The following is a 22,394-nucleotide window of genomic DNA, read 5'->3' as shown; positions in this document are numbered from 1 at the left end:
GAGTAAGAGCTACTAGCAACATATTCACAGCTTCCTAACCCAGCTTGTCCACATCTTAACGCATGTGGAATCTCTGAACAGCAGCTTGCAGCCAATCCCGCAGCAGCAAATTCTCCTGGCTCCTCCCACTGCAGCCTGTGGCGTTACCATGGGTTACAGGGTTTTGGCCAGTATTGTCTGCATCATCCCCAAAAAAGACAGATCTTCTAACTCCACAGGTTGCTTCATGTAACACCTTCATGCTTCACTGCAACATTAACATTTTCTAAAACCAAAAGTGAGGTGAGTCATTTGACTGTCATGCACATGCTAGAAACACACGCACGCACGCACACACATACATACAACCACACCCTATACAATGCACACATCATCATTGCTGCCACCAGGGGGGAGTATAATTCAGGGCCTCAGAAGGAGATTTCAACCATGAACCAGCGTGGTCAGCACTATAAATCAGACTTCTGTCACCTCAGAGAAACTGCATTGAGAGACAGAAAGTGTGTGTGCGTGTGCATGTGTGTTTGTGTCTGCATGTGGGTGTGTAAGTGTGTGCATGTGTGTGTTTGTGTGTGTGTATTAGGGGCTGTTTACGAAATTATTATAGATCTCCTCTCCCCTCTCCTTTCACTTCAAGTGTGAAAAAAAGAGTTTCTAAAGGTTGAAAGAATAAAAATAAAGTTTTCAACAAAAAGTTTTGAAAAAGTTCTCCTCTCCCCTCTCCTCTCCTCTCTCTTTACGTATACGTGTGTGCGTGTCAGGGGTCAGTCCGACAAACATTTTCCAGTGAGCTGTTTCAAATTTCAGTCCTGGTCACAGGCCTACCAAACCGTTCTAGTTACACACTGCCTAGAATCCTGATTGTGGTGATGTGTGTGTGTGGGAGGTCAAAGGTTGGAATGATGTTGAGGCCACTGACAGAAGTTCCTGGAGCTGCAGACTCTTTTAGGCTTCACAGGAGTCACTCCAGGACACAAGTACCAAAATAGTTCCTGTGTTTTCCTGTGTTAAACTGGCCGTGATGTCGAGGATGGAAGGCATGCTCACAAAGAAGCTGGAAATCACAATCAACAAAACAGGGCTTAGTACTGGCCTCTCAGGGGACTAGAAATGTGACACTGCAGTGTGAGTGTGTGTGTGTGACAAAGGCTGTGTGTGTGTGTGTGACGAAGGCTGTGTGTGTGTGTGTTTGTGACGAAGGCTGTGTGTGTGTGTGTGTGACGAAGGCTGTGTGTGTGTGTGACAAAGGCTGTGTGTGTGTGTGACGAAGGCTGTGTGTGTGTGTTTCCGGAACACTCTGGAACGTGGCAGCCACAGCTGATCAGGGAGAGTTGGGGAATGAGAACGTTCTGGAAGAACAGTCATCGCACGTACGACTGTCTGACGGCTGAAAGATGTTGTTACAGGGAGTGGTCCTGTCAGGGGCTGGGAATGCCGAGACTTCTGGGACTTGAAGTCTTTGGTGGCCAGCCTCAGCTGGTGTCGGAGCCTCATGATGTATGAGAGGAGAAAACCCAGTTAGCAGAAACCAATAAAAATGCTTTCACAACGGTTCAGCTTGGATCAGGACATTTTAATATGACAAATATTTATTTATTCATTTTCTTTTGTGAATGAAAGAGGAAGGAGGAGGGGGGAAATCAAAGCAAATACATATGTGCATCATTACAACAACCATAGCAATTAGATAAATTATGTTCAGAACACTTTCTTTGTCTCTGTGTCGGGCCCTGCCCCATGCAGGCAGTGTTTTTCCTACACTTTCATTTCAGCCGGTTTGAAATCGTGATCTGCATCAATGTCCCTAAGTAGGCGTATCTCAGTATCCATGCAGCACGTCCCTACGGTGTGTTCAGATCTGTCTCTAACGGCACAAAAACACACGCAAAACAAACCGACTCAAACTATCAAAACCTCGCAGTCAAAGGTTGCAAATACAAATGGGAGCATCGATCGACTCTGTGGCACTAAAACACAAATGTATCTCCGTATTACCGATGACAGAGAGAAGGACACCGTGAGCCGGGATTGACTGCAGCAAAATTGACCCTCCAGGATAAAACGCCTATAACACTGTACTTCAGAAGTAAAACTATTGCTATGTATCTTTTGAAACGTATTGGGATGAATTCCCTTGGGAGATCGGCTTCTCTGCTCGGGCAATAGTGTGATCACAGATCGTGTCTTTCCATCGCTGACGTTTTAACCTCGATCTCTTGATGCCTTCCTCTCTGTGAGGAAGAGGAGGACAGCGCTTCCTGTGACCCGACGCATCCTGCTCTAGAGAATGCAGGCCCTACGGTGATGTCGGAGAGCGCACGCTGAGGCACATGGTTACTGAGAAGAGTCGAGGTCTCGTACGGACCCCGTTCCCTGTTGGCAGTTTGTGTGTATTATGGGATGTCAGCCGTAGACTGTCAGCCGTACCCATGCAGGACCAGACTGTCCTGCGTGTTTGAGATGTTTCCCTGTTCCGTCATATCTGATTCAAATGAATGGTCGTCACCAGCTTGCTAACGACCCGTTCATTTGAATCAGTTTTGTTGGAGCAGGGAAAAGACAATGTGCTAACACTCCTCCCAAAACTCTGCCACCATTGGAAGGGAACAAGTCCCCTGTTAACCGCCCTTAAACCTACTCTGTGCCTACAAACCACCCGCTTGTTCAAAAGCATCTTGACAGTCAAGGAAACAGAACTGAACACTTAGTATGTTTGTCCCTTCCGCTAACTGTGAAAGCGTGTGTCAGATGAAAGCTAACCGCCTTGAAGAGGTTAACCAGGTAGTGCGGGAGTCAGATGGCTGAGAGGTGAGGGAGTTGGGCTAGTAATCAGAAGGTTGCCGGATCGATTCCCCGCCGTGCCAAATGACATTGTGTCCTTGGGCAAGGCACTTCACCCTACTTGCCTCGGGGGGAATGTCCCTGTACTTACTGTAAGTCGCTCTGGATAAGAGCGTCTGCTAAATGACTAAATGTAAATGTAACCAGGTGAAACCAGGACCGGACCGGCTACGTTATGTTGCCAACACCTCAGGTGGCTGAAAGGAACGTCACGGGTGAGGACGGACATCCGTCTCTGTGTCTGCCAACATCTCAGTGTTGCTACCTAACTCTCAATGAAAAGAAATAATCTGTCGATTCAGAAATATTACTATTAGCATGTTTTACATGCCTATCATTATCATTAAAACCTTTTTCAAACCCCGTTGTGACCACAAATAAAATGACGTAAATAAAATGCAGGGTGTGATAATGGTCCGGGATCCATTTGTAATACACGATGGCACACACATTGGCATGCATATCTGTCTTCAAGACTCACATCACGGTTGGGTGGGTGTGAGTTCACATACTTCATCATCTTTCCATACTCTAAATCTTTCCACCGAGCAACAACCGGTGGTAAAAATAATCTCAGAATCGTTTTCTAGAATAATTGTATTCGTAGTAAACAAAAGAACTTTCAAAGGTATACTCACATTTTTAGGTCAGTTACCCTCAGATTTTTTGGGTCAATCCCTTTCAGGAGTTTGAGCTAAAGGGAGAAACACCCAACCACCTGGACAGAAGGTGGTACAATCCGGGGTCAAGGGTCTCTTATACAAGTGGGACAGACCATTCTTATATAACAGGGGTGGTGTGGTGAGTTTGGATTCTTGGTGTCCTCCTCCCCCCAAAAAGCCTGCCTGTTTTGAACCAGTGGACTCAATCTGGAAGATCGAGGGGTCCCGACCTTAATCTTTCCTTCTATAGGAGAGGGAGAAAGCCTGGTACCTGGGGAGGGTTGAGAGGTAAGGGGAGGGGGGGGGGGGGAGTGGTCGGGGAAAAACAAAGAAAAAGAAAAGCAACGTGTTTTTTTGAAGAACACGACCCGTCTCGGACGAAGAAGAAAAAGAAGCGAGAGAAAAAGTGAGAGAAGGGAAGTTAAGAGGAGGGAAAAAAAAGCATTCTTCTGACCACCGCAAAATATATTTTTTCTTCTTCCCGACGAATTGGCGGCCACAGCTTAGGCTTCTCTTCTGGGGGTATAGCTTCAGAAAGACCTCGTAGGAGCTGTGATCAACCTCTTCCCAATATAGACCCTGAGGAGAAAGAGAGAAAGAAGAACAAAAAAAAAACCAGTTAGACATCCGGTAAGCTCTTCCAGGAAGATGCAACTGTAGTCTGTCATGGCCTTCGGAGTCCCTGGAATAGTCAGGGTGGGGGTTCGGAATGTCCTGCGTCCAATAGGAATGTCCTGCGTCCAATAGGAATGTCCTGCGTCCAATAGGAATGTCCGTTGCGTGCCGTAAATTCAAGGGAGTTGGGTAGACTCTGTCAGGTGGTCTCCCTGTCTGGGACAGGACTGGTCAGCACTGCAGCTGTTCAGCCAGCCAGACACAGACACAAACATGCTCCAGCTGCCTGACTGTCCAGCGCTACCAAGCACCCTCTCCTGGAGAAAGCATGGAACTGCGGGGGAGTGTGGCAGATGCTGTTTTGTCTGTGCATCGAAAATACAATGTGAGAATGAATTATGATGCAACCACAGAACACTGTTGCACATTTGAAAGGTAATTGTAGGGCGGCAAAGAGATGTGTAGAAACAGTATGACCCAATGCCGTCATAAATGATCATAAAATCGCAGTTAAATTGTCCCGATAATATAAATATCATTAAATTAAACGTACTACAATGTAACAGAATTACATATTTCATTATGGGGAGATAGGGGTGGTGAGCTTGTTTTTGCAGGGGTGGGAGCTGCCAGCCCTGGGATTGGCCCCTGGGATTGGCCCCTGGGATTGGTCCCTAGGATTGGCCCTGGGATCGGCCAATGAGGCGTGGCTGTCCTACCCAAGTCCGATGGCCAGGATGTGAGACAGGAGCAGCGAGGGGATGAAGACTTTGAGGAACTCGGCTGAGAAGATTCCTCCCTTCTTCATGACCCCGGACTTCCTCATGCTCAGGGTGTCGGAGCGCCGTGGGTGACGGAAGTGGAACTCCCTGAGGAAGGGGGACAAGGAGGGTTAACACACACACACACTCCTTACACACACACACACACTCCTTACACGCACACACACTGAGACCTACTTGGGAGGGTGGTTCTCAGGTCGACTGGACCAGTCTGCTACCCAGTCAGAGTCCTTCATCAGGATATCTGAGTCCTTCATCAGGATGTCCATGTCCTGCTCTTTATCCAGACTTCCCTCTTCTGACTGTGGGGGCCCAGAAAACACACACACACGCCTGGTTAGCGTCTCATGAGGAACACTGGTACGATGACTGGGCATGCTTTCCTAGCAGACAGAAGAGCTCAGTGTGAGAGGTTACCACGGGTACACAAACAGAGGCAGTCAGAGGCAGTCAGAGGCAGTCAGAGGCAGTCAGAGGCAGTCAGAGGAAGCTCTATTCATTGACAGAAATAAGCAGAAATCCTGGGTCTGACTCTGCCATGTGTGGAGACAGAGAGTGGTGTGTGTGTGTGTGTGTGAGGCAGACAAAACCAAGTGTCTGTCATGCCCAAAGCTAGAACCCCACAAGAGAAAGGAGTGTGTGTGTGTGCGGGGGGGAGGGGGGATGCCATCGCCATGGAAACTACAGCCGTCAGGCACGCGTTGACTCGGGCAACCGTTTCTGTCTCCATGGAAACAGGCGGATGACGCAGGTTCCTACCTGGCTGTCTCTCCTGTTGGTCACGTCCACATCGAAGATGATCTGTCCTTCGTCCTGAGGGCTGTGGGGACGTGGGGGGCTGTGGGGACATGTCAACAACCATCACACTAAAACACAACACCATACAGTCCAAAACAAAGAAGAAGAAAAAACGGTCAAAGGCTATTTTGATGTGCTTCGTGGTTTATGATGTATTAACGTGTTATGAAACTTGAAGACCGACCTCGAAATGTCCTAAATCCTGACAGACTGATCTTTCATGTCTGGGTGCTGCTACAGTAGTGTTCTGTTGTCAAAACAACTTCCAGTTAACATGGTCAGGAGACTTGCTGACAGCTGACCCTTAGCAATCAGATAAGCCTGGCTTTAGAGAGAGGCTGACAGGATGGTACTGTGACAATCCCAGGCCTGGAGAGGCTGTTCCTCCGTCTCTGCTGGCTAGGGCCAAAGGTCTTCCATCTTGATAAGGTCAGTAACTATACATCATATTCATCCTTTCCAAAGAGTCTACAAGCAAAGTCTTCCCAAGAATAAAGTACCTGCCAGTCTACCGACCGACCGACCTACTAACTTACCCACGTTCTCACATACCTACCTACCCACCTTCCTATCTACCCACCGACTCATCTACCCACTTACCTAACCACTCACCCACCCACCACCCCACCCCACCACACCCCACCCCACCCCACCCCACCCCCACCTCCCGGTGTTCATATCTACCTGTCGCAGGACGAGTTACTGCGGCTGGACTCGTGCTGAGCGTCCAGCAGGATCTTCTCCATGTCTCCGTTATGGATGGAGGACGAGGAGGGCACGTGTTCCAGACCCCCCACCATGGCCTCCTCCTCCTCCGGCTGGGGCAGGGGAGGCAAGGGGGGCAGCAGGGGCAGGAGGCCCGGGGCAGGGGTGCCTGCGGATGTAGCCTGGGCCTTCATCTCCAGCTCCACCCAGGACCCTAAGGGAGGGATGGAGACAGTTATACACACCACATACACAGTCATACAGACCACACACCACACCACACACACACAGTCATAAAGACCACACACCACACCACCACACACACACACAGTCATACAGATCACACGCCACACACACATACAGATCAAACACACCAAAAAAGACCACATTGCAAAAGGCCACATCACACACACCACAAAAGACCACACGCACACCCACAGACACGGGCACATAAGCGAAGGGGAATAAACACAGACATCAGACGGATATCGTATCAGACAGCGGTCTGGACTCTTGCCCCACTGTGCTTGAGAGAACGCCCCCCTGTGTCTGGGCAGCACATTACTGTTGCCACAGTAACCCCTGAGCTTACTGAACACAGGGAGAGATGTCTGGGCTCAAACTGGAGAGCGGGGGACGAAGACCAAGCCAGGCAGAGACACAGAGAGGGTCAACACAAACGTACACCAAGCCAGGCAGAGACACAGAGAGGGTCAACACACACGTACACCAAGCCAGGCAGAGACACAGGGAGGGTCAACACAAGCGTACACCAAGCCAGGCAGAGACACAGGGAGGGTCAACACAAGCGTACACCAAGCCAGGCAGAGACACAGGGAGGGTCAACACAAGCGTACACCAAGCCAGGCAGAGACACAGGGAGGGTCAACACAAACGTACACCAAGCCAGGCAGAGACACAGGGAGGGTCAACACAAGCGTACACCAAGCCAGGCAGAGACACAGGGAGGGTCAACACAAGCGTACACCAAGCCAGGCAGAGACACAGGGAGGGTCAACACAAGCGTACACCAAGCCAGGCAGAGACACAGGGAGGGTCAACACAAACGTACACCAAGCCAGGCAGAGACACAGGGAGGTTCAACACAAGCGTACACCAAGCCAGGCAGAGACACAGGGAGGGTCAACACACACGTACACCAAGTCAGGCAGAGACACAGGGAGGGTCAACACAAGCGTACACCAAGCCAGGCAGAGACACAGGGAGGGTCAACACACACGTACACAAAGCCAGCCAGAAAAGCTCATCTGAGTCCAGTGTGCTCAGCTGGCTTTTACTGCATGTTAAGAGGATCATAAAACGCCTGTCGGTCTGGGGGGCGGTCAAGAACGATCATTCTAGAACGTTCCTTCTAAAACATGTGTCCCCCTTCCCCCCGTGACCTACGTGTGGGTCAGCATGTACTCGTGATGGGAGAGTTTTCCCCTTCACACTTCGCCCAGACACATTTGATATCGGACTATTGCATGTCGGCAACCCAGAGGCCAGGAAGAGCTCACGAGCCAGACTTCGTCGGAGAACGTAAACACACAAGTCATGTGATGGCATAGCAGTAGTAACTCATAAAGCAGCCAATGGTCATCCAGTTAAGGCTTGCCACTAGGATTATGAAGGCCGAGACAGATCCCCCTTCCTCTACCCTTTCAACCCCAGCTCTGGGTCAATGCCCCTTCCCCCACCCATCCTCCGTCCCTACCCCCTCCCCCACAGCCTCCACCCCTCACCCACTCTCACCCCTTGGTGTACCCAGTGGACTGCCAGCTAAGCCACTATCCACAGCCCATTGTCTGTGCTCCACGCTCTAAACAATGTTGCCATGGCGGCGGCAGGGCAGAACGTTCTGGAAAGGGCCACTGTCGTGGAGAGGTTGTCATCGGCTGACAGGCGGGTTTCAAAGGAAAGGCATGATAGATAGGCAAGATATGACCCCTTCACACACACACACACACACACACACACACACACACACACACACACACGCACACCTTAGGATTTAACGGACCAGACCACCACAGCCCTCTGTCTCTCCCCCGCCTATGCCCTGGCCCAGATGACAACGTGGGGGCAGAACCGTCACAAACAACCCACAGACTGAAGAGAAACAGACTCGGGTGGACTACCAGTTTTAGTTCAAGTAGTGCGAGGAAGTACTCAAATTTGGGATCAGTTGGTGAGAAAAAAATTGATTTGTAGAAGATTTCGCAAGGCAGTGAAACATTTCTCAACCTTTCATATAAAAAAATATTTTTTCCGTTGTTTGACTTCCCTCTGAGAGGAGCAACAGTGACATATTGCCTACTTATTAACAGGAACAGCGAGCAAACTGTCTGACAACAGCAATACTTGTTTGCCAAATCCCTGAGCCTAACTGCTGCGCACACGACATCACACACACACACATTCCCAAACTTCAGAATGAAAACTCTGAACCCCCTCCAGCCCCCTCACCCACGCTCACCACCTGAAAACTTTCCCCACATTGCCCACATACGAAACGTATACCAGCTCGTCACCATGACCATAAATAGATCAACATGCCAAGTCATCCACCCTAACCCTCCTCCTCCCCCTCCCCTTCCAGGTCATGGCTTGGCAATGCTTGGCCTCTCTTACAGCCTCCCCTTCTGAGAAGCCCCCATACAGGCCACTGTGGAAGTGTAGCATGCCTGGCACTGGCTGTGATTAACGTGGCTTTGTTCTGCTTCTCTAGTTACCCATACAAGCACAGGTCTTAAAATATGCAAACCACGTCCTACCAGCTCTGAGTTTCCAGAACCATAGAAATTACTAGTTACTGAAAGAGTGGACACATTTCAACACCAGAGTACATTTTAGACTAAATTTTTGACCAAGAACAAAATAAAATCACAATTGATCTTTTGTGACTTTCAATGCGGTGAATATTTAGTAAGGAACCAGGTTGCCAGTATCGTTGAGCTAACGGGTATGCATCATTATACAGTTATGCAAATATGCAGTAAATATACTGACATTACCCTTAAGTAGTGCATCTATCTATATTATCGTATTGGGTGTCTCTCAGTTTAGCTAATTTAGGATATCGGACCACTATTAAAGTAACAGGTTATGCAGATATACAACCTGACGATATAAACACTTTAGCAATTCACTTGTCTTTGTTTGTCCTGGTTGTCTCTCGGCAGGATATTTGAAACAAACTAGCGTCAACAGATTTTAATTCTATTTTTTTATTGGGTATAAAAGGTATATTTATCAACCGCAAACCGTTAATATTACAAATCGGCCCTGAATTTTAGCTTTCTAACTTATTCTACCTCATCTTGTTGAGTGTTGACATAATTATAGTCCCGCCTATTCACCACCACGTGGTTTTGCGATTGGTTGACTATCCGTCACTCAAACAATTTGGCCGCCTGGTCCAAGCCCATTGGCCCATTGGCCTGTCAAATCACCAAGAGTACACTCAGTTCCCAAAGTCTGCCCGCCCCCAAACCTTCTCCATGTCTATAGCACAAAAAAACCCTACAGCACAATATATTTCTGAGTTAAAACTACATGAATCCTATTTTAAAGTATCTTAATTACGCTTCCACGTAACCCGTAAAGTTCCCTACAGAAATCACAGAATGACAGGAAAGTATTTAAACGCATTTGAGTGATATTTACCATGTAGTCCAGAGTATCCGTTGCTTTCTGCTGAAGTAGCAGAGTCGGACATCGTGCCTCTGAGCAAGGTGGCTTGCATAAGACTAGACTGTCAATGCAACACGCGGACTCCCTCCACACATTCGTACGTGCGCACAACCGCGTGCCTTTAACTGACCTGAGTCGCCTTTATGGTGCTTCGCGGAGACGTTCCGGTTCTGAGGATAGTTTTTCCTTGGCTGATCCAGAACCAGTGGTGAGCTCGATCTTCCTAAAGCCGTCTACTGACGTCAGATGAGCCAGTTCTATGAAAACAAAGAGAGGCAAAAAAGCTGACCAAATTACGTAACCTGCTTGGAATGGATGAGGACCAACATGCAAAAAGACATGAAAAAAAAACGAGACGACATTAATTTGCATACATGGAGTGGATGAAGTTGTTTACGTGCATATGATCACGTTAAACACATCCTCAAAATAGACTCTGGGATGCCGATATCAGGGCACCAACCGTATATATGAAAATAAATACCCCGCCTAAATATCTCCAAGACTTCATTTGTGTGCCATTCAACCTACAACGAAACGTCATATCTAATTATCTCTCGTCCCATCCAAATTTCCGAAATGAATTTGAACACCTGAGAGAGAAACAACTAGCACTACCTCAATAATTCACCACACGAGTAAAAAAAGTATTTACTTTATTCTTGTCCCCATCATTCAAGATTACAACAACACCGATCGTATTTGTCATCGTCAAACATTATTGGAGGCATTATGATTAGTAAACCGTCAGTTTCTCTCGAGGGTGTGGACATCAACCAGAGAACTAGACTATATTGAATCATTACATTAGAGTAATAACCGGAATGGGGTTCAGCTCACATTTAAACAAACTACGAGAACCCAGCCACTTTGGCGTCTGTAAAATATGCAGTCTTTCCAGCCACAAGCACACCCTGTAGCATTTCAGTTGACAACACAACATGGAGTCCAGTGCATGAGACCTCGTGGCACTTTGGATGAGCGACAGCGGCCGTCAGCTCGCTCCTGTGACGGAAGCGCGGCCCGTCTCGAGACCAGGAGACGGCACTTCAGATCGCTCCAAACACCTTACGGTCTAGTCAGCTCAAAAAAATAATTACAACCAACAATTCTGTGGTGACATTTGTTACATTTATAAATATGACAATCAAATCATCATCTCTTGACACCTGGATATTAGTTTGACAACAAGAAAAAAAATAAGGAGGTAAATAATTCAGAGGTGACACAGGGCACTTTACTCTCCCCCAAGACCCAGGCAGGACTGCCTGCCTACCCAGAGTATGAAGCTCAGCTGTGGGCAGTGGTCTTCACTGGGGCGGGTCCGGGTCAGCTGTCTGGGTCGGGCGTGTGTGTGTGTGTGTGTAGGGGGGGGGACCAGAGAGCACAGGTCTCTGTTCATGTGTCAGAGCTCCTAGGTGCAGCAGACCACCAGTAGCAGCTACAGCTTGGTGACAGGGAGGGGCCCCTGGGGGACTGTGTGTTTGAGAAAGTGTGTGTGCGTGTGGTGCTTTCAGCAGGAGTGTGGAGCTGGAAGAGACACATGGCGTGTTAGAGGGTCAAGGGGAGGAAGTGAACACTGGTTCTCGACAGACAGGAAACAGCTTGGCTGTCCAGTCATCTAAACAATAAACATAACCATGGCAAGAGACAAACAGAACTCTGGGTGGGCTTTTTCTTTCCTTCTTCCTTCCCCCCCCCCCCCCCCCCCCCCCCTTTCTTCTACGTGGCCAATCACCAGCCCCGAAAAAGAAAACGAAGGAAAAACAAGGTGTGGTTGTGTTCTGACAAGAGAAAGAAATGGAACTTGTTTAACTACCCGTGCTGTCGCTGGGCTGGGCTGGTTTGGCCGACACAGATTGGCACAACATCATCACCATAACAATAACAAGGGGCGAGAGTCACTGTGCCACACAGAGGAGAACGGCGAGCAAGAATGAGGTTGCAGTTCCCCCCCCCCCAACACGCATGGGGGGGACATGGCAAAGTCCATCTGTCCAACGACAATCTCCGTCCTGGACTAACGTTAAGAGGTGGAGGGGGGGGGGGGGGGCAGTGGTGGTGGTGGTGAATGTCTGGCTTGGGGGGGGGGGGGGGGAAGACAGGGACAGGGACACACGTCACCCGCCACTAGTTCACTTTGTCCTGGAATATGTAGAGGTTGTTGGTGGTGGCCACGGCGATGATGTTGTCCTGGGGATGCCAGGCGGTGTGCAGGATCTTCTTGTTGAAGTCCAGGCTGTCCACGCTGATCTCGTCCTTCTTGCGCTTGCCGCCGGCGCACACCTTGCGGGGCTTGAGCACCTGCCGGGGCTTACTGCTCTCCCGCGACGCCTCCAGCGTCACGTCCCGCCGCTGGGCGCGGTCAAACATCCGGAAGAAGTTGTTGTAGGAGCCGGTCATCACCACGCTGGAGGGAGAGAGAGGTAAGGAGGAAGGAGAGAGAGAGAGAGGATGGGGAGAGGTAGGGAGGAAGAGAGGGTGGGGAGAGGTAGGGAGGAAGGAGAGAGAGAGAGAGGATGGGGAGAGGTAGGGAGGAAGAGAGGGTGGGGAGAGGTAGGGAGGAAGGAGAGAGAGAGAGAGGATGGGGAGAGGTAGGGAGGAAGAGAGGGTGGGGAGAGGTAGGGAGGAAGGAGAGAGAGGATGGGGAGAGGTAGGGAGGAAGGAGAGAGAGAGAGAGGTTGGGGAGAGGTAGGGGAGAGGTAGGAGAGAGAGAGGGTGGGGAGAAGTAGGGAGGAAGGAGGGAGAGAGGGTGGTGAGAGGTAGGGAGGAAGGAGGGAGAGAGAGGGAGTGGGGAAAGGTAGGGAGGAAGGAGAGAGGGAGGGGAGAGAGAGATACTGAATCTTTGAAACCACAAGGTCAGGTTCAGACCTGTTGCAAAGCAACAAACACATCATCGACTGCAGAATGTAAACAAAACCAAAAGGACGATGGCTTTCTGTAGCGAGTACCCTTTCTTGGCCCAGTCCTCAGTCTACCCCGTGGCAGTCAGTCCTCACCTGTCGTTACCGTTCCAGCAGCATTCAAACTTGTCGAAGATGCAGTCGTTCTCGTACAGCGAGCACAGCTTGCTCCTGAGGTACTCGTGAACCTGGCAAAGAGAAGGATAGAAGTCAGGTCTGGGGTCTTACAGCACCCCCTGGTGGACACCGTTAGACACTGCATGCAGGAAACCGGCAAAAAGGTGTGGTCTTGAGGTTTGGTTCGATACCGCAGTGGTTCTCAATCTTGGTCCCCCCATTTATTTGAATCAGGTGTGTTGGAGGATGGACACGTCTAAAACATGCAGGGCAGGGGGTCCCTGAGGACCAGGGTTGGGAACCACTGATCTAAAACATGCAGGGCAGGGGGTCCCTGAGGACAGGGTTGGGAACCACTGATCTAAAACATGCAGGGCAGGGGGTCCCTGAGGACAGGGTTGGGAACCACTGATCTAAAACATGCAGGGCAGGGGGTCCCTGAGGACCAGGGTTGGGAACCACTGATCTAAAACATGCAGGGCAGGGGGTCCCTGAGGACAGGGTTGGGAACCACTGATCTAAAACATGCAGGGCAGGGGGTCCCTGAGGACCAGGGTTGGGAACCACTGATCTAAAACATGCAGGGCAGGGGGTCCCTGAGGACCAGGGTTGGGAACCACTGATCTAAAACATGCAGGGCAGGGGGTCCCTGAGGACAGGGTTGGGAACCACTGATCTAAAACATGCAGGGCAGGGGGTCCCTGAGGACCAGGGTTGGGAACCACTGATCTAAAACATGCAGGGCAGGGGGTCCCTGAGGACAGGGTTGGGAACCACTGATCTAAAACATGCAGGGCAGGGGGTCCCTGAGGACCAGGGTTGGGAACCACTGATCTAAAACATGCAGGGCAGGGGGTCCCTGAGGACAGGGTTGGGAACCACTGATCTAAAACATGCAGGGCAGGGGGTCCCTGAGGACCAGGGTTGGGAACCACTGATCTAAAACATGCAGGGCAGGGGGTCCCTGAGGACAGGGTTGGGAACCACTGATCTAAAACATGCAGGGCAGGGGGTCCCTGAGGACAGGGTTGGGAACCACTGATCTAAAACATGCAGGGCAGGGGGTCCCTGAGGACAGGGTTGGGAACCACTGATCTAAAACATGCAGGGCAGGGGGTCCCTGAGGACAGGGTTGGGAACCACTGATCTAAAACATGCAGGGCAGGGGGTCCCTGAGGACCAGGGTTGGGAACCACTGATCTAAAACATGCAGGGCAGGGGGTCCCTGAGGACAGGGTTGGGAACCACTGATCTAAAACATGCAGGGCAGGGGGTCCCTGAGGACAGGGTTGGGAACCACTGATCTAAAACATGCAGGGCAGGGGGTCCCTGAGGACAGGGTTGGGAACCACTGATCTAAAACATGCAGGGCAGGGGGTCCCTGAGGACAGGGTTGGGAACCACTGATCTAAAACATGCAGGGCAGGGGGTCCCTGAGGACCAGGGTTGGGAACCACTGATCTAAAACATGCAGGGCAGGGGGTCCCTGAGGACAGGGTTGGGAACCACTGATCTAAAACATGCAGGGCAGGGGGTCCCTGAGGACCAGGGTTGGGAACCACTGATCTAAAACATGCAGGGCAGGGGGTCCCTGAGGACCAGGGTTGGGAACCACTGATCTAAAACATGCAGGGCAGGGGGTCCCTGAGGACAGGGTTGGGAACCACTGATCTAAAACATGCAGGGCAGGGGGTCCCTGAGGACAGGGTTGGGAACCACTGATCTAAAACATGCAGGGCAGGGGGTCCCTGAGGACAGGGTTGGGAACCACTGATCTAAAACATGCAGGGCAGGGGGTCCCTGAGGACAGGGTTGGGAACCACTGATCTAAAACATGCAGGGCAGGGGGTCCCTGAGGACCAGGGTTGGGAACCACTGATCTAAAACATGCAGGGCAGGGGGTCCCTGAGGACCAGGGTTGGGAACCACTGATCTAAAACATGCAGGGCAGGGGGTCCCTGAGGACCAGGGTTGGGAACCACTGATCTAAAACATGCAGGGCAGGGGGTCCCTGAGGACAGGGTTGGGAACCACTGATCTAAAACATGCAGGGCAGGGGGTCCCTGAGGACCAGGGTTGGGAACCACTGATCTAAAACATGCAGGGCAGGGGGTCCCTGAGGACCAGGGTTGGGAACCACTGATCTAAAACATGCAGGGCAGGGGGTCCCTGAGGACAGGGTTGGGAACCACTGATCTAAAACATGCAGGGCAGGGGGTCCCTGAGGACAGGGTTGGGAACCACTGATCTAAAACATGCAGGGCAGGGGGTCCCTGAGGACAGGGTTGGGAACCCCTGCGATACCGTAGTATCTGTCCACATCCGGGCCGAGCTGATCTCACCTGGTAAGTCTCCACTGGCCGGCTCTCCATGTTCAGGTCCCAGATCTTCACAGACAGGTAGTCCCTGGTCATCATGTAGCGGCCGTTGTGGCTGAACTTGACGTCGGAGATGGAGGAGATGATCTCTGAGAAGAAGGACCTGTTGCTGGGGTCTTCTGGCTCCTCAAACACTGAAACGCCAGACCATAAAAACACAGAGGTTAATCACGCGTATCAGATGGATGGCTCTCTTACTAACAGCTACCCTCTACAGCAAGGCTGTCCTACCCTGGTCCTCAGGGGCCCCTGTCCTGAAGGTTTCAGATGTTTCTCTGCTCCAACACACCTGATGTTAATGACTGGTCGTCACCAGGCTTCCACAGAGCTTGATAACGACCCGTTCATTTGAATCAGGTGTGTGGGAGCAGGGAAACATGTCAAACATCCAGGACAGCGGCCTCTAAGGACCAGGATAAGACAGCCCTGCTCTACAGTGTATTTAATATAAATTAGGCCGTAAAGAACCAGAGGTTCCAGGTGTGAAAGCCTCAAGTCGTATTTTCCTTCGTGATAAGCGATGGTGTCTTCGTATTAGTATGAAGACACCATTTATATGAGTCTGAGTAACAGGGGTCCAGTTAAAGGACAGACAGTGGAGGCCAGGTGAGTGCTGATTGGACGGAGGCCCTCACGTTTGGAGTGCTTGTCGCAGAGGGCGGATGCCCTCATGTCGCACAGGCGGATGGTGCCCTTGCTGCTGCTGTAGACGAAGGTGTTGCACTGGTGGGGGTGGAACTCTGCTGAGGTAATCACCTCTGTCAGCTCCTCCATGTTGGCTGGCTTGATGTCCACAATGTCTGGGGGGGGGGGGGAGGTGGGTCAAGGGAAAGAACCGTCATCGTGGAACCGGACACAAACAGAATCTACGAAGGACCAGACATCGACAGGGAGCAGACAAACAAAACAGGACAGAAACGAGGCTTTTGTGATTCATGTCGATGACTGTCCCCACTTCCTGAGGTCAACGCTAGGAGAAACATCGACCGTACCGACAGGGAGCAGACAAACGAGACAGGAAAGCAGGGCAGCATGGGCGGCGGCGGGCGGTTAGAGGATACTGAAACTGCGGTCGGTGATCTCCTGGTGCCAGAGGTTGATGCGCAGGTCGTCGGCAGACAGGTACGTCTCGTGGTCGCTGTTGACGGAGATGGAGTTGATGTGATAGGTGTGGGCGTTGGCAAACACCCTCCGAGGGCTGGCTTCCACCATCAGATCCATGGGTCTGAACACGGGCACCTGCAGGGGGAGGAGACACGGTCAGGGAGCAGCCAGGGGGAGGGGACACGGTCAGGGAGCAGCCAGGGGGAGGGGACACGGTCAGGGAGCAGCCAGGGGGAGGGGACACGGTCAGGGAGCAGCCAGGGGGAGGGGACACGGTCAGGGAGCAGCCAGGGGGAGGAGACACGGTCAGGGAGCAGCCAGGGGGAGGAGACACGGTCAGGGAGCAGCCAGGGGGAGGGGACACAGTCAGGGAGCAGCCAGGGGGAGGAGACACAGTCAGGGAGCAGCCAGGGGGAGGAGACACGGTCAGGGAGCAGCCAGGGGGAGGAGACAGTCAGGGAGCAGCCAGGGGGAGGGGACAGTCAGGGAGCAGCCAGGGGGAGGGGACACAGTCAGGGAGCAGCCAGGGGGAGGAGACACAGTCAGGGAGCAGCCAGGGGGAGGAGACAGTCAGGGAGCAGCCAGGGGGAGGAGACACGGTCAGGGAGCAGCCAGGGGGAGGGGACACATTCAGGGAGCAGCCAGGGGGAGGAGACACAGTCAGGGAGCAGCCAGGGGGAGGAGACACAGTCAGGGAGCAGCCAGGGGGAGGGGACACGGTCAGGGAGCAGCCAGGGGGAGGAGACACGGTCAGGGAGCGGAGCAGCCAGCCTGGAGGACGCGCGGGTCAAACCACACCTTCCATGGTGGAAATATGACCATCCAGATGTTACGAATGTGTGCGAAATAAAGGTTTCTCCAGAGTAGAGAAGATATTGTAATCCAGATGTAATGAATGTGTGTGAATGAAGAGGTTTCTCTCCAGCGAGCAGAGCAGATGGAGGAGGCTCGACAGAGTGCCTGGTCCTCCGTGCGACAGTACTGACCCGCAGGGAGGTCACGGTGTTGGGGTCCCTGTAGCGCCCATCCTCCTCCTTCAGGTTGTAGCCTTCCGGTCGCTTGTCTCGCTCACTAATCTTCCACAACTTTATAGTTTTGTCTGTCAAAGAAAGAAAGAAAACTCCCAAGTTATGTGAGGTATGGAACCCTGGAATAGTGGCAACACAGAGAGAGTGGATGTTTGAGGACTTGGTGGGATGGGAGTGTGTATGCGACAGACCGTTGGTGGAGAGCAGGAACTGGGCAGCGTTCTTCTGCGGGAGCCACCTGATCTTGTTGATCTTCTCCTCGATCTCTAAACTCTTCAGGTAGTCGAACTCGGGCTCGTGGCTCTGGAACGTGCTGTAAACATTGTACTCACTACGACACTGCGGCTGGCTCTTGTTCTGGTTAGAGGGGGAGAGAGGGTGGTGGAGGGGGAGAGGGTGGTGGAGGGGGAGAGAGAGAGGGTGGTGGAGGGGGAGAGAGAGAGGGTGGTGGAGGGGGAGAGAGAGAGGGTGGTGGAGGGGGAGAGAGAGGGTGGTGGAGAGAGAGAAGATAAGTATCTTGGATGTTACAATCATTGGCATACGGTTATTGACATGCACCTTAAATGTCTGCCTGAACTGTGATGATGATGATTTATGATGGCTGCTGTAGACGGTCTTCAGGATATTGTTGCATTGTCGTTTTGTTACTTTGATGCGTTTGAATGTGTCTGCATGTCCTTTACAACCAATGACTTCGGAGGACATTCAAGGTCTCCAGTCCTGATCTTCTCCCACACGTAAGATCAAACATTAGAATTCAAACCCGTAAACATCGATCGGTACCTCTATTTCCTGCTGAAAGATGACAACCCGACCGCCTTTATCTCCCGTGGCTAGCAACTCCCCAGAGTGGTTGAACTCCACAGTAGAAATGATGTCAGCTGGCAGGGAGAATCAAAGCAGCCATTAATGCACTGTCACGCTGAAGTCTTAATAGATGAGACATTTAAGGTGGGGACATTCCTACAGTTAGGCCTGCACCAGCTCTGGGGTGGTGGCTACCGTCAGGGTGGGTGTGTCGACTATGCAGGTGAGCCTTGGATAGGACTGGATCCAGGGCACAGACTATGCACGCTAACCTAGATTCCACAAACTAGCACACATTCCCCCGACAGCACGACAGATGCTTTTTAGAGAGAGGGAGGGAGAGAAAGAGAGTGAGAGAGAGATGGAGAGAGAGGGGGAGAGAGAGGGGGAGACACACACTTAACCCTTTGTTGACCATTGAAGCAGAAACACAATACTCCGAAAGGTCGCAGCAGGAGGCTTTTGTGTGGACGACCTCCCGGGGGCCTGTGTGTGTGTGTGTGTGTGTGTGTGTGTGTGGGGGGGGGGGGAGCCACTTCATTTGGTCAATATCCCCTCAACGCACCACTGGATGACCAAGAGCCTGCATGCTGCAGCAGAGTTCCTGAATGGAGCCTAATGTACTCTCCAGACCGCAGTCACAGCCCATGGAGCCACACACGGCAAACACATACCAGTACACACACACACACACTAACCCTACACACGCGCTCTCACCTTTCCTGCTCTAGGAATGTGTTACAGGCTTGATTGTCACACTGAGCTTGGCCGCAGGCTTACAGTACAGGATGTCCCCAGATTCCAAACACGCGTCCTTCCTCCTCGTTAACCCACGCTAACCACACGCATGTGCCAACACATGACGTCGTTTGCAGTCACATGAGCGTGCGGAAAGGAAACGATGTAAATATTCTGTCACAAGGTAGACCTTTGACAGGTGTCTGTCCCTTCAGTAGGGCTACACTGGAAATCCCTGGTGAGTGATATGGAACCAGGATGAAGACTGAAGGATGAAGTGCTGCACACCTTGTTGGCAGGGGCGGTGCCCCCCTGATGACAAGCTTGGACCCCCCTAGTAGCCCCGCGAAAGTGTCAATCATCTTTTAGCCTGCCTGCGACGTGGTGAATAAAACGATACGACAATGATAATATTGAATGTAACTGGCCCCTCTAAACACTACAACTGGCCCCAGAAAGCCCTCCTCCCCTCGTTCCCTCCCCCCGTCCCCGGCAACTCAGACGTGCTCCAGCATGAGTTTCGCAGCAATCTTGGGGGGGGGGGGGGGGGGGGGGGGGTCACGTGACAGGAGGAAAGGAGCAACTGACAGCAGCGAGCCAGGCATACGCTTTCAGGAATGCAACCTGCAGAGGCTTCTCTCACTCACACGAGTACCCGGAGGCCAGTTGGATGTCTGTGTATGCAATGTGGCGCTTGTTTAGGAGATGAACACAGCGTTGTGTGCCTACATGGAGGTCTGGGGAGAGACAGAGGTCTGGGGAGAGACAGAACGAGAGAGAGAGAGAGAGAGAGAGAGAGAGATGGAGTTCCTACCTTCTGCAACGTCATCGTCGATGGCCCCTTTCACTTGAGAGAAGCACCACTGCCCATCGCTGCTCCCACCTCCGACTCCTGCAACACAAATCGAGACGAGGGCTCAAAGTCACGCAAAGACACGTCCCACCAATAACCGCACCTAGAAAACCGTTGGAAGACAACACCTCGACGATTTGACTTTGCATTGTTACGCTACCTTGAATCAACGTGCGACACAAATTGTAGTAATCCATCCCAGCTTGTTTAAGCCCCACGCTACGTAACGGATTGGTTCACCAACGTGTATGAATAAGCATTTGCCAACAACAGGTAAAGAGAACACTAGTTTGTGGAGAGACCAGAGTTTTCAGCTGACAGCTAATGCTGATTGCACAACTAGGCTGCTCTATAGTCACACCTACCCATGTACAGTTCTAATATTACACAATCAAACTGGTTAGATGTGCTGATCAAAATATTTGACAAAAAAAACTAATAGGGCCTGGTTCGTAAAGATGAATGGAGGGCCAAATTTGTTATGTTTTAGCTCGTCACGCTCTGGGTGTAACTAGCTTTCTAGGTAATATTCATGTGACTGCATTCTGTCCGCCCTTGTAAAATGACTCATCTCGCGATTTCGATGCACTGATAGGTTAACAGACCTGAGGATGCAGGTTAGTTTCAAGGGAAAGATTGTACTTGCCGGCTGGCCATCTTAGACCATTTGCGTATCCTGCTTGTGACGCATTATGGATAGCCATTACGTTCAAGCACAACCTATGCATGAGGCCTGAGGAAAGATGCTCCAGGTGGAAAATAAGGTGCAGCCCTGTAGAACAGGCCAGTCTGTGCCATCAGACTGTGGCACCAGCAAGTGCAACGGCCATCTTTTTCATCACCCGACTCCCGCTCACATCACCTAACTTCCACGCTTCTGAACTTCAGATCCTCGAACACAACTCGTCTATTCAATATCGAGCATATGCTGTTTGGTGGCTAGCCTCGGCGTCTGACACAGCATTTTTGCTAGCTAAAGCTACATGACCGAGCACCACCACCCCTAAGCTAACATTGCTTGCTAGCTTGTTTGTTAGCTGGCAACTTGCAGTTTACCCCTTGCGTGGCTAGCTAACACGATAGCTGGCATAAATAGCCAGGTAGAACACAGGCATGTTGGCCAACTAGCTAGCTCTACAGCTACCCGGCAACTGGTGAACACGTTTGCTACTCCTACAGCCGAAATGCTAACGACACATCAAATTCACTGCTGGCTGAAATAAGTTGGACTTGAAATGCATACCAAAGCACACAGCAGGCCGGGTATCTCGGCTAGTCTGGTAGTCTAACATTTACGATAAATAGCTTGCCAAGTTAGTAGCGGAGATGGTTGAGTACTGTGCAGTTTTGCTTACACAAAGTCTGTAAAACAGAAGGTCAAGTCGTGCGTTTAGCCACGATTCTTAAAGCTAAACATTTAAAAAGTGAACGGTTAGCTTGCTAGCTATAGCATTAATCGTTAGCTGCTAATAGTAGCGCTAGTAGTTCTAGAGCTAGTAGTGAGTCAATTTGACTTAAAGTTAGCTCGTTTGACTGGGGAGTTATAACCAGAAAGTCTGCTGTATAAGATGATTTCACCCATACCCATATATCTCTAGGTATACAGATACACAATATTTATGAAACTTTTGTATAACATAGCTAGCATAGCTTGTTAGCACTAGCCGAGTTTCTCTTAAGGCGTGAGTTTTCAGAATTACCTGCCATGACGAAAAAGGGATTCTCAATTACAATCTCAGTTCCCAATCCCTCACTCTATGGTCTGGGATGGTCTTGTACCGGCGGTCTGTTTCGAATGATGATGGAGGCGGGTTAGTTTGCGATGGATTATGAGGCCGAATCGTTGCGGACCACTGCTGTTTTGCACTCACTCCCTTATTTCCCTGGTTCATTCACCCTCCCTCGTGAAGTCCACCCACTCTTCTTTCAAACCAGGCAGGCACAGCTATACAGCTACCGCACTTATTTAGTTCAAAATGGCGCTACCCTTATACCACAATGACATCATCAGGACCAGCCTCTAAAAGGGTGCATGCATCTCTCAGCGCCTTTCCTAATTCTACTCTCATCGCCTTCTTCATCCATAAATTATTACAATTTCTGCCTTCAATATATTTTGAAATTACAACATGATAGATGAAGGAGATATGACGTGATTTACACATGGTGTATATATATGCAGGAGTAAATAATTAAATGTATTGATTTACCTCACTTTTACTTATTTTGTTTGCTGGTGGCAACATAGATCTGTCAAGTCAAGAGCACTTTCCAATCCACAGCAATTTTGACATTTTATTTATTGCATGAAAGATGCTTGTCTTCAGGCAGTCAGGTAGCCTACATTTTGTGGAGTGTGCTGGCCTC

The 22,394-nt window shown here is 50.9% G+C and overlaps 2 protein-coding genes across 4 annotated transcripts; both read right to left on the bottom strand.

Annotated features, from left to right (window-relative positions):
* Window positions 1-1,552: 1,552 nt before the first annotated feature.
* Window positions 1,553-10,364, bottom strand: bnip3lb (BCL2 interacting protein 3 like b). Of its 2 annotated transcripts, none has more exons than XM_047052022.1 (6): window positions 10,230-10,364; window positions 6,383-6,617; window positions 5,660-5,738; window positions 5,078-5,202; window positions 4,838-4,987; window positions 1,553-4,082 (listed from the first exon to the last, which is right to left on the bottom strand). In XM_047052022.1, exons 2-6 carry the CDS (start codon window positions 6,595-6,597, stop codon window positions 4,034-4,036), a joined length of 618 nt encoding a protein of 205 aa, XP_046907978.1. In that variant the 5' UTR covers window positions 6,598-6,617; window positions 10,230-10,364; the 3' UTR covers window positions 1,553-4,033. The 2 variants fall into 2 exon arrangements, with proteins under 2 accessions (XP_046907978.1, XP_046907977.1); XM_047052021.1 differs by having other exon boundaries at window positions 10,073-10,361.
* Window positions 10,365-10,738: 374 nt separating this feature from the next.
* ppp2r2ab (protein phosphatase 2, regulatory subunit B, alpha b) lies at window positions 10,739-21,976 on the bottom strand. 2 transcript variants are annotated; one of them, XM_047052020.1, is made up of 10 exons: window positions 21,728-21,976; window positions 19,989-20,066; window positions 18,413-18,510; window positions 17,821-17,986; window positions 17,588-17,700; window positions 16,559-16,736; window positions 16,133-16,297; window positions 15,462-15,631; window positions 13,099-13,190; window positions 10,739-12,509 (listed from the first exon to the last, which is right to left on the bottom strand). In XM_047052020.1, exons 1-10 carry the CDS (start codon window positions 21,732-21,734, stop codon window positions 12,230-12,232), a joined length of 1,347 nt encoding a protein of 448 aa, XP_046907976.1. In that variant the 5' UTR covers window positions 21,735-21,976; the 3' UTR covers window positions 10,739-12,229. The 2 variants fall into 2 exon arrangements, with proteins under 2 accessions (XP_046907976.1, XP_046907975.1); XM_047052019.1 differs by lacking the exon at window positions 21,728-21,976 and adding an exon at window positions 20,188-20,339.
* Window positions 21,977-22,394: the final 418 nt, after the last annotated feature.

The sequence above is a fragment of the Hypomesus transpacificus genome, unplaced genomic scaffold (genome assembly GCF_021917145.1).
Source record: "Hypomesus transpacificus isolate Combined female unplaced genomic scaffold, fHypTra1 scaffold_194, whole genome shotgun sequence".
Classification (NCBI taxonomy): domain Eukaryota; kingdom Metazoa; phylum Chordata; class Actinopteri; order Osmeriformes; family Osmeridae; genus Hypomesus; species Hypomesus transpacificus.
The sequence above is the reverse complement of the archived record's forward strand: the minus strand, read 5'-3'. Positions and strand labels throughout refer to the sequence as shown.